This window comes from Gigantopelta aegis, chromosome 3 (assembly GCF_016097555.1).
Source record: "Gigantopelta aegis isolate Gae_Host chromosome 3, Gae_host_genome, whole genome shotgun sequence".
In the NCBI taxonomy this organism is placed as follows: Eukaryota; Metazoa; Mollusca; class Gastropoda; order Neomphalida; family Peltospiridae; genus Gigantopelta; species Gigantopelta aegis.
This window is the reverse complement of record NC_054701.1, coordinates 12,431,754-12,444,426: the sequence shown is the minus strand read 5'-3', so window position 1 is coordinate 12,444,426 and position 12,673 is coordinate 12,431,754. Positions and strand designations below refer to the sequence as shown.

The following is a 12,673-nucleotide window of genomic DNA, read 5'->3' as shown; positions in this document are numbered from 1 at the left end:
ATTATAAAGCATATAAGTCGTACTGAATTTTTAGTTTACTATTTTCTCCCGTAGACTGTGTTAGAATATAGTTTAAGTAATGCTAAAATATCACATATTAATAACAGGATGATATGAAATATTTCTGTTTGCTTAAAGGCACACTATCACTATCAGTTTGGATGTGCTATTTTTCATCACTTTTACATGATTTAGGTCTAGCCTACTTAATGCAAGAATATCAAACTGTAATGTGCAGCAAATCAAATTGTAATGCGAAGCCTCTCAATATTTTATATAAGACCAGGACATAGCCCAGTGGTAAGGCAATCACCTAATGTGCGGTAGGTTTAAGATTGATTTCCGTCAATCATGAATGAGTCCATTGGGCAATTTTTCATTCTACCAAGTGTTCCACAACTGTTGTAACAAAGGCTGGAAGGATGAAGTAGTCTTGTGCCGTGCCCGCATCGGCGATACATATTTGACGCATTCATTTATTTTAAAGAAGGACCCTCCCCCTCACTGTGAATATTGTCAGTGTAGACTGACCGTGCGCCACATTTTGGTGGAGTGTGATCATCTCAAGCCGACGAGAAATGATATATTTGGCAACAGAAATGTTTTGGAATCTTTTAAATTCCATCCAGAATTAATTGTAAAGTTTTTAAAACACTTTGACTTCTATACAAAGTTTCAAAATATACTTACCTTGATTTTATGTATTGTATTATACTTTTCACCCACAGTTCGTTACACTGTGGTTTTACATAAATATATATAAATAATATTTTCATATACTTACCATTTGTGACACTGTTGAATTTTTATTCTGATGTTGGTCATCACACTGCCCCCAGTAACTTGACTGACCATAGCAGGCTTGCATGAAATATGTGGCTTGCTCAGTGATATCCGAGAAAGATACTTCTGCGTCTGTGTTGCCCAACAAGTTGAGACTGTGTTTACCAGATCTCAAAACTTTAAGATTCCCTTGCCAATACTAAAGTAGGACGCCACAGTATCACAACCGGTAAGACCATGAGCAGCCAGTAAGTCTGGTATGATTAAACTGTGTTTTTCTGCTGCTGCGTTGATGTCCAAGACAGCTCGACCTTGCACTGGTGAAGCCATTATATTGCCCTCGTGACAGAAATACAACAGGAGTATGAAAATATCTGTATCATCTGTGACCACCAGTACGGTACCAGCTGTCATACGTGCAACTTGCTGGACAATCCGAGTATCGCCCTCTTCCTGTATTGTAGTCATGTTCTGCCGTTTGTTTACAATACTACGTGTGATATCTACAGGGACAGGACCACTGCCAGTGAATTCCAGTTTATGCCTTTGGAACTCCTCCTTATGTGACATCAGATCTTCAACAAAGAGTTGTACTTTATTGGTGATGACGGTAAGGATGACTTTCTGCAGTGGTCGACTAGCAGTGCAATGTAACGTGTACACCCTGCTGGCTGACTTGTCCCTGCCACGACGTGTTGTCTCTTTAGTACTACCCTCAATGTACCGGTCGAAAACTAGATATACGTCACTTTTTGCCAGGTGCTTGTGAAGGTAACTGCGAAACCGATCAAGGTAGTCCTGTACAGTTCCAGACGATGGCCAAGGCACTACCCAGACGACAGCACATCCATCGAGGAATATCGCTTGCACATCTCCTTCAGCCAGCCTCCTTGACATTTCCACTTTGAGGGCATTCTTGAGATTGGATTTGGTTTTGGCATCCCTCATGTTTCCATTCTCATCAAACATGGACTTAGGAGGTGATAGTTCATGACTCATCAGAGCGTCTGTATCGAGATCGCGTGCACTGGACTGCAAGCCCATGGCTCAAGTGTAGATGATCTCTTTGTCAAACACTTTGGTATCTCCTACTTTAACATGCTTGCGTGAGATTGCCATGGTGGTTACACTTCTGGATACTGTGTCGTGGAATCCATCTGGCCAACTCTGCTCAAAAGACTCCATCTGTGTTCTGCCTAGTTGTACTGCCTTATCGACATTGACAGAAGAGTGAGTAATAACTTGCCCAGTAACAATGTTGATCAGTCCATCTGATTGTTGTTCCGAGTCGAGTGGATCTATGCAAAGCTCCAATTTAGCACGCAGAGTGTTCCTGTCTTGTTTATCACCCTGGATCCATATTGTCATTTCTTCTTTGTGATGGGTTTGGGATGGTGGTCCTTCATTATCTCATCTGATTCAAGTCATTCAGGATCCCGTGACAGGTATGTAAGCTGTAAGCCCAAGTTTTGAGTGTTTGTTATTTCAAAGTTGTGCCAACTATCCCACTTTTGCTATGACCATACCTCATGAAATTACTGCAAGTGGTTCCCTTACGGAAAGTACCCACTGATAAGTATGATAACTGGGTCAGCATATATCATCGAAGGTATAACACACCGGCCTCGGTGGCGTCGTGACAGGCCATTGGTCTACAGGCTGGTAGGTACTGGGTTCGGATCCCAGTCGAGGCATGGAATTTTTAATCCAGATACCGACTCCAAACCCTGAGTGGGTGCTCCGCAAGGCTCATTGGGTAGGTGTAAACCACTTGCACCGACCAGTGATCCACAACTGGTTCAACAAAGGCCATGGTTTGTGCTATCCTGCCTGTGGGAAGCGCAAATAAAAGATCCCTTGCTGCCTGTCGTAAAAGAGTAGCCTATGTGGCGACAGCGGGTTTCCTCTAAAAAAAAATCTGTGTGGTCCTTAACCATATGTCTGACGCCATATAACCGTAAATAAAATGTGTTGAGTGCGTCGTTAAATAAAACACTTCTTTCTTTCTTTCGAAGGTATAACATGTGCTATTTCAGAATCTCTGTGCCATGTTGTCTCATTTGTAGTTAATTCTCTCCATCTCAGACCTGAAACTAGAGAAAGTGAATAAAGTCAAGTTATCTGGTGAACAAACTTCAGTGACAGTCCTCTTTTGCATCATCGGCCGCCATGTTTAGGACGCATATGGCCGCCATGTTGTTTTCTATACATTTGTTTAACTAAATATTGGTGGAATCGGATTCCTCGTCTGAAAACATAAAAAAGACAGTTCAATCATGTTTGTATCTTATCTGGTGGCGAAGATATGAGAATACGTTGATTCAGTGGTGGCCATCTTGGATTTTCGCACTTTTCTCAATTTCCCCAAGGGTGAGAACTCTACACCCACCTGGATATCATTATATATATGGTAGCAATGAATAATCAACACTGAAAAAAAATATAACCGACAAAAAGGGGTCTGGCAAAAAAGTTGCTTTTGGCTGCCAGACTATAGTAAGAATAAAAATTGTATTATGCGAGCCTTTGGCGAGTGAAATAATCTCTTTATCATATAATCTCAAGATTAATACAACATGTTTTTTGTACACTGTATACGCAACTTTAATTCCTGACCGCCATTACTAGATATTTAAATGACGTAAGAATATGTGGTGCGGTGTCTTTTTGAATGGAAATGACGTCAAATTCGAATGGGGTCATTTCGGATGTCCATACATCAAAATAAACTAGTGTTTAACGTTTTTGGTTTTCTGAACGTTGGACAGCTTTCAGTGTAAAATTGCTATTGAAATGTTTGTATATGATGACTATGAATGAGTACGTCAGTTATGGAGTGTCACCCTAGTACGTTTGCTTAAATGTCAATAAAACTAGTGCCGTGACCTCGATTAATTTACATCTAATTTGCAAGTTATAAAAATTCTTAAAGTATGTGATCTGAAAAATAACACATACTTTGATTGCACAGAAAATGTAATATACTATGTATATATACACTTCAAAAAAGGAAGGGGAACTAGCCAAAATTGTAAGGTATATTGGCTGTGGGGAATGGTTATATGATAATAGTGAATTAATTGGGCAAACATTACAATCGGTAGTTCAGTATTACAGTAGGTTTTATGACAACCAAAGATCTTGAAGGACGATTGGGGTCAGAAGTGAAATTTGAAAGTTGATGGGGGGTTTTATCAGTAAATCGCAAATTCAAACAATAAAAATGACTAAAAACAAAACAATAACAACTGTATGATCAACAGAATGAACAAGATTGACAGAAATAATGCCCCACACTGATTAATGGACCTTCCTGGAAATTGTCCAAATTGAGAATGACACCCCACGCACGTGTACGGGGCCACTGCGTGATGCATGTGCAAACTATGGAATGTGTTTCGGTGTTGATAAACAGACCTGAACGTTCTTTACTAGGGTGTCTGTGGTCTAATAGTTGATATTAATATTTCAGGTTCCCCTTTTTATATTGCTTAATTAACACACACAACCCCACAACCTAGAAATGTTAATTTTGTTTTGTTTTGTTGTGTTGTCTTTTTTTTTTGCACCATAATTAATATATACTAGTAGTTTCATTACAAATCTGCACAGCTATGTACTTATATACACCCGGAAAAAAGTTAAGCACCCCATAAATGTTACAATGACTAATAAAACAAGTGTTGCCAAGACATTACTGGCAAAATGAGCTGCGAAAAACGAATTTGATTTGTAACAGCAACCCATTATTAATAAGAAAACAGAACAATTGTATTAGATTTCGGATTTTTGAATCACTATATTGTCGCATAATCACCGGTACTGTTTAACACAAAATCCGCCAGGTTTGGAACCAACTGCTTATGGTTGGTCGCAAGAAGAGGGGTCGAACGCACTCATCCCAACGACTGTCCCTGCTGATATATTGCTAGTCCCAGCGGAGTTGCTGAAGCTGATCAAGTGTTCCTGTGAGAGTGAGATGCCATGCAAAACACAAAGATGCAACTGCAGCAGTTCTAACATGGCCTGTACAATGTTTTGCTCTTGCAATGGTGGACATGCCTGTCAAAATGAAAATACTATGGAAGTTCTGCGTTTAGAAGAAGAGGAGGACTAATACTTTTAATGGAGATAAGAATATTGGGTATAACATACAGGGTGTGCACTCTACGGTCGCCCGATCGTTCATGGCGAGTCAAAATAGCGTCGGGCAAGTCAAAACCTTATCACGTGTCGCCCGCCTGGCGACCTAAAATTTCCGCTTATTGTATTATGTATCAAAATTCAAATAACTAATGTTTGTAAGAGATCGGAAAGTTATTTTTTATTTATTATTTTCAATTGGTTTCCTACTAGTATCTGCGTAACCAAACCCATATAGGACATAATAGCGACCACTTCCCCAGTCTATCGAACAGTAAAACCATTCAGAATGCCTCTGCTGGTTTTGATTATGTATTTGGAAAACCTCGACCACGTAAATGTATTCGTAGGTTCAATCAGAACACTTCGGCCATGTCCGTCTTTACTAAATCCATTTAGTTACAATCGGAACAACTCGTCACATTCCGCTACGCTGTGATTCACAGAAAGATTTTGTTTACGAGCCTGAGGTTTTCCAAAGTTAATTGTGTTGGAATGTTTTTGTTTCTTACGGAATATACCAAGTCTACTATACCAAACACCCAATCGTCACTGCGAACGATATCAACATAGATTGCTGTCAGCTTAGTATTTTTTTTAATTCCTCGTCATACGGCCACAAGAGCACATTATTCATTCGAAGACCGAGCCTTGGTAAAACATTCCAGATGTTTGATTGTGTGGGTCACGTGACAACATAATAATTATACTTCAATTACAACAGTTTGTAATAAAACTAAAACAATTTCTGTTTAAATCTTTTGTGTTGTTATTATTGTTTGTATGATATGATAACATGTTTTTAAAGTGCAATTTAAGTAAGTTCTTTTTTAACGAAATTCGGTCGCGGGCCATTCAAAAGTTGTAAGGGCGAGTCAAAGTGTTGCTGTGAGTGGCCCGACTGGACAGTAAAAAAAATATCCAAGTGCATACCCTGAACATGTGCTTATTTAGAATCAATGTGCCTGTTGTCTTATCTGTATTGAATTTTCTCCATCTAAAACTAGAGAAAGTTAATATAGTCAAGTTATCTGGTAGTCAAACTTCAGTGATAGTCCACATTTGCATCACCAGCCGCCATTTTTAGGACATATATGGCCGCCATGTTGTTTTCTATACATTTGTTTAACTAAATATTGGTGGAATCGGATTCCTCGTGTCTGAAAACATATAAAAAGACAGTTCAATCATGTCTGTATCTTATCTGGTGGCGAAGATATGAGAATAAGTTGATTCCATGGTGGCATCTTGGATTTTCAAATTTTTCTCAATTTCCCCAAGGATCAGAACTCTACACCCACCTGGCTATCATTATATACATGCTAGAGATGAATAATCAACAGTGAAAAAAACTATAACCGGAAAAAATAGGTTACCATCCTCGGCTGCTGGACTACTATATGATATTGACGATACCGAAAAACACTGGTAATAATAATAATAATAATAATAATAATAATAATAATACACACACACACACACACACACACACACACACACACACACACACACACACACACACACACACACACACACACACACACATACATATATATATATATAACTGTATGTGTATGCAACACGTCCGCGAGACACGCGCTTCTCATACGTTTCTCGGACGTTTCTCGTAGAGAAATCTTAAAAACTCTATTATTCCAGCACGTCAGCTAATACAAAGACATAGAGATGGACGGCGATTCGCGTGAGACGTGGGGAAGTTCGACGGAATTCCTTCTGTCGGTGATCGGGTTTGCTGTGGATCTAGGAAATGTCCAGAGATTTCCCTACATCTGTTACAAGAATGGTGGAGGTAAGTATTAGACATTTGTAAGCTCTGAAATGTACAACAGACGCATATGCTGATGCGCCGGCTAGTGGGTTTTTCTTTCATTTATCTCACCAGCAGACGCAAAAGTCTGATCGGGGCAAAACTGCGTTAATCGATAGGTGTGTGCCAAACATTAGCAGTCTGTCCAGCGATCCTATTTTTTCCTACCTTTTGGTCTATATCCTACGTTTCCAAGTTTTTCTCCAAAATAGCTACTTTTTGCTATTTTTGTTTGTTTTACTTTGCCACGCGCACTTTCAAAATGTCGCGAATAGCTGTAAAAAGTGTGCACATCACTTGTGTTATTGTAAAAGTCAACAATTGTTTGGGATACCACACAATCTCAACACATTAAATTTACACCCTCAAAGTCAGTGTGAGATGAAAATTAAATAAAAGAGCTGTAGAAGGGCAACATTCAGTTAATAAGAGTGGTAGTGTTTTTGGTACAGACCGGCCTCGGTAGCGCAGTGGTTAAGCCATCGTACTACAGGCTGGTAGGTACTGGATTCGGATCCCAGTCGAGGCATGATATTTTTAATCCAGATACTGACTCCAAACCCGTGAGTGAGTGCTCCGCAAGGCTCATTGGGTAGGTGTAAACCACTTTAACCGACCAGTGATCCATAACTTGTTCAACAAAGACCATGGTTTGTGCTATCCTGACTGTGGGAAGCGCAAATAAAATATCCCTTGCTGCCTATCGTAAAAGAGTAGCCGACGATAAGATAAAAATCAATGTGCTCTAGTGGCGTCGTTAAATAAAACAAACTTTACCTTTTTCTCTCTTTTTTTTGGTACAGATGCTGACATATTCCTTCACGAAAACAGTCAGACAGTTCTGCTTTTGGTACAGATACTGACATATTCCTTCACGGAAACAGTCAGACAGTTCTGCTTTTGGATAAATTTCTTTGCTATTCTGACAGAATAGCTCTCCATTAGGCAACATTGTTTTCTTATATACCATTAAGGCACCCAAACCCAATTTGATCTTAGTATGGTCAATGTATTGTCGTTCATTATCAGTAATATTCTAAGCTATTTTCAAAATGGTTGAATAGAGATGAATTGTGGATTACTAGTATTACCTCAACATTAATAGTCTTAATGCATCTATAATGTATGGAGCCACTCCCAAAAAGTTCTTATTTTTCTCCATTCTGCCTGTTATAAAATTCGGTTCGTGTCAGGGATCTGAGCCCAGTTTCACAAAACATCGTAAGCCTAGTTTTGCACGTAAACGTAAATCTACGACTAAACCACAATTCGTATTACTATTATAGTTCAACAAATATAGTTAGAAAAACACGTTTCGTTTTCTTTTGTCTTTAAAATACTCCAGCTTCAGTAATGATGTAATTTTTTGCGTGAAATTCATGTCAGACACGTGTAAACGCACGACAGATATAACTGCTAGTAGCAGACGTAAACGTACGATGTTTTGTGAAATGGGCCCCTGTTTATTATTTTTATTATTATTATTATTATTATCATTATTATTATTTACAAATTAACAAATCAGGCATTAAAAACCCTTAGCAAAGTAAAATTTTGACGACTGTGTTTCATAATTATTATAGCCAGTGACCTTCCGACATATGGTCACACAATTAGTTGTTTTTGTTTTTAATCAGACTAGGCTCCATAGCCTCTATTAGAAATTCGCGAGAAAAAAATAGGCAGAGTTATGTCCCCTAACCACTTCCGGCGCGAATGGCCGATTACCACAGTTTTTTTTGTGAATCTTCAGCTGAGATTTATGCATGCCAGTCCCTGGCATCATAAATGTCCACACCTATGCTTTAAAAATAAAGAAAGATACAGGTAAAAATTAAGTTGATGAAATTGCGTTTTGTTATAACTGACCATGTGTTAAATATAGGAGATGAATGTGGCGAGCTGTCACCTACCCTGATTTTGTTTTGGTTTTCTTGCATGGAAATTTTTGATTTTTTTTTTCAAAGCTGCAATCTCGCCTCGCATTAATTATCATAATTTCATTTAAACATACAAACACACCTGCAGTTGTAATGAATTATGTGTGACAGTAACACAGTTGTAATAAATAATAGAAACATGTTTATAGTGCGTCTCATAGGAAACGCATTTTTTTCATACGATGGAATTTACTACAAGCTATTTATTTCTGAGCCCTTGTTTTCTACATTACACACAAAAATAGTATATTTTTGTTATTTCCAAAACACTTTTATTTTTATTTTTATGTCAAACCAAACTTAAATTATTTTCAAAAACAACAAAACATTTTTGTAGGAGGATGGGACGGACTATATGTAATATTTCGATCAGAACAGGCCCCTTCCCCACGTGCTATATTATGTTTGTTTGGGATTTTTTCAATGTATTTCCGGGGACGCACGACCTGACCCCTCCCCTAAAAACACCACTAGCCAGTCTAGACTTCCTCAACACAATTTCCTGCACACGCGCCTGTTTGACTGAATATTTCGTTTACTGCAAATCAATTAGGCCTATATACACTGCATTATAAAGTGTAAATTTTGCTGTAATAACAGCTAAATATATAGCTTAACCTAAAAACATCTACTATATTAACAGTATTTGTTTTGTTTACATCAAAATATTTGTGTAAACATATTTATGTTAGTCTTGTATGCCGATTATTTAAGATAGGTAGATGCCCAACATGTTAAAATGAAGACATTGTTGTATACATGATTATAAGCGTATGTGGCAGGCAAAATAAAAAACCGTAATATTTTGAAAATAAAAACCCCTCAACAACACATCTGCCCCCAAATAAACAATAGCCTACAAAGCATGCCCACACACCAGTACACACGCACAACCAAAAACATAACCCAGACGAACACGCACATTAAAAAAAAAAAAAAGTTTTATCTATGTACATATACCAGTGGCGTAGGAAGGTGGCAAGTGTGGGGGGTGGGGTGGGGGAGGGACGCACGCACACACACATACACACACACACACACACACACATATATATATATATATATATATATATATATATATATATATATATATATATATATATATAGCCTCACACACACACACACACACACTCTCTCTCTCTCTCTCTCTCTCTCTCTCTCTCTCTCTCTCTCTCTCTCTCTCTCTCTCTCTCTCTCTATATATATATATATATATATATATATATATATATATACCTTGCTACCTTGATCAAGAAAAGTGATATACAGTTACAGTACCGTAACAATGGCAAACATTAATCACATTTGTATTATTTTGGGGGGCTTTCTTTTGACTACGGCGTGCCAAAACCTATTTACAAAACACCATGTGAGAAGCCTGATGCATATTCATCGTTCTATGAAAGACGTGTTCGTAAGTATTTCTCTTGAGCACAAAACATATTGTACATTTTCTTTTCTGTAAAAGAAGGCGATTGCACACAATCTGACAAACAATAATGGTAATATAAAACTTTATTAACGTCAAAACATAAAAGAACCAGTCGATGACTGTTCCACAATTCAGTAGTAACAAAGGGCCTTTGTTGCAAACGACTGGAGCGTGCATGCGCCTGAAGTCATTTAGTGGCTGATTGGGGCCGCTTAGCGCTATGCAAATCAAGAGCAGATAAGTATGTTTCTAATAGAGGCTATTGTGGTGACGGTTATAGTGGGGCAGATACCTCACAAGATATTCACATTGTGAGATTTTAGAAGAAAAAAAAGTAGGGTGGCAGGCCGGAAAAAAAGAAGTACAAAAATGTCTCCCTTTACATAATTTCAAAATATCCGCCAAGCTACAATGTTTAGTCATCTTCTAATCTACATGACATATTAAAGTTATTTAAAATGCCAGGAATAGATTGAATGTATTACAATACAATTTTATCAATTATAATTTGCATAGATCCAACATTACATCCTAAAATTCTAATCAGGGAAAATGTTGAGCAGTCGTTAACACGTTACAATAATATGAATTATATAAAATTATATATAAATGACAGAAATATCTCCCAAAAAGAAAATAATTACAATATTAATATGTTTTAGATATTTAACTTCATTTAACATACATTTTGTGATTCTAACTGTTTTCCTGTGTTATCATTTCATGCCGTAGGCCTACACCAGTAGGACCTATTGACAACTGAACTAATGGCAGTAGCATTATTAACACAGAGTAGTTTTGTCTTTGAATGTAAATGAAAGAACAGAAGTCACAAGTTGGTGATGTATTTTTTTATTATTCTACTTTCCAACATAAAACACGAGTAACAAGTTAACACCATGGTAATACAGATACACTCTATCAGCCGATTTCTCCAACTAAGTTTAAGTACTAAAACAGGTCTAACATCACTTTAAAACAGTCTAAAATTATGAATTCATTTCACCAACTTGGTCTACGTCCAAATGACTGTTAACTTGGTCTAAATAAAGTGATATTTTAGACTAACTTCAACCCACGTCTACACCTTCTGTTCAGCTCAGTTGTCGTCGATATAAATGGCGGATGCAGACATACGGGACATACAGGCGCTGCATGCAGTAGTGGTACCTGGCGAAAGGAGGAGGCGTTTGAGAAGAAGGCGTATTTTCAGAAATTGGGTCAACTATTTTGAACTATACAATGATAAGGAATTCTCAAGCAGATTCAGATTATCCAAAGTAAGCGCTAACAATGTCCTTGATCTCATTGCAGGACAAATCACTCACGATACAAATAAAAATAACGCCATTTCTAATGAGTTGCAATTACTTACATGCTTGCGATTTTATGCAACTGGTTGCTATCAACGGGTGGCAGGCGACCTCGGTGGAATTAGTTCTTCATTTGTTTGCAGGATAGTGAAATGGTTGAGCTTACCAATTGCATCATTGAGACCGCAGTACATAAAGATGCCAAATGATGAAGAATCAGTCCACATAAAGAGACAATTTCACAACATGACAGGATTTCCAGGCATTATTGGGTGTATAGATGGAAAGCACATTAGAGTCGCTTGCCCAGTAAAGGTTCATAATGCAGCCTCATACATGAATCGCAAGGGCTACCATTCTCTCAATTTGCAAATGGTGTGTGATTCTTCCATGAAGATAACAAATGTGGTGGCACGATGGCCGGGATCTAGTCATGACAGTCGTATCTTCCGCTCAAGCACTCTACGGGATCATCTTGAAGATGGAACGATCAGGGGGATTCTATTGGGGGACAGTGGATACGCATGCGAGAGATACCTTTTGACGCCAATTCTCAGAGCAGGTACTGATTCAGAACGCCGCTATAACACATCACACCGGCGCACACGTAACATCATAGAACGTGTGTTTGGATTACTGAAGAGAAGATTCCCCTGCATCGGTGTGGATTCACGTTTACGATGTCACATTGAAACAAGTAAAGCTGTCATTGTTGCCCTATGTGTCCTTCACAATATTTCTCGTGACAATGGAGATGCAGACTTTCCAGGAAATGATGTCCATGCCCTACAGAATGACGTCAACATCAGAGAGCAGAATTACCCCAGGGGATTAGCATTCCGCAGAATGCTCATACAAAATAATTTTCACTAATAATTTGTGTTGTGATGAATTTTGACACCATGTTGTATCAAAATCTATTGAACTATTGGACTATGAATTTCAGCAGTATTTTCTATTTGAAATATATATTGTAAAATCAGATATGAGTTAAGTTTGTTTTGTTTAACGACGCCACTAGAGCACATTGATTTATTAATCATCAGCTATTGGACGTCAAACATATGGCAATTGTGACACGTAGTCAGTGGAAATCCGATACATTTTTCTTATATAGCAAGGGATCTTTCTTATGCACTTTCCCATATACAGGATAGTACATACCACGGCCTTTGATATACCAGTCGTGGTGCACTGGTTGGAACGTGATTCTTTGAAAAGTGATATTATTTAT

The 12,673-nt window shown here is 38.0% G+C and overlaps 1 protein-coding gene across 1 annotated transcript in view; it reads left to right on the top strand.

Annotated features, from left to right (window-relative positions):
• Window positions 1-12,673, top strand: part of LOC121368497 (sodium-dependent serotonin transporter-like) — a 76,081-nt gene that overhangs the window by 8,617 nt on the left and 54,791 nt on the right. Inside the window, exons 3-6 of the mRNA XM_041493233.1 lie at window positions 6,586-6,736; window positions 7,558-7,687; window positions 11,225-11,329; window positions 11,583-12,136. Coding sequence (XP_041349167.1) covers window positions 6,613-6,736; window positions 7,558-7,687; window positions 11,225-11,329; window positions 11,583-12,136 — 913 coding nt within the window. The 5' untranslated portion in view covers window positions 6,586-6,612. The remainder of the gene's footprint in view (window positions 1-6,585; window positions 6,737-7,557; window positions 7,688-11,224; window positions 11,330-11,582; window positions 12,137-12,673) is intronic.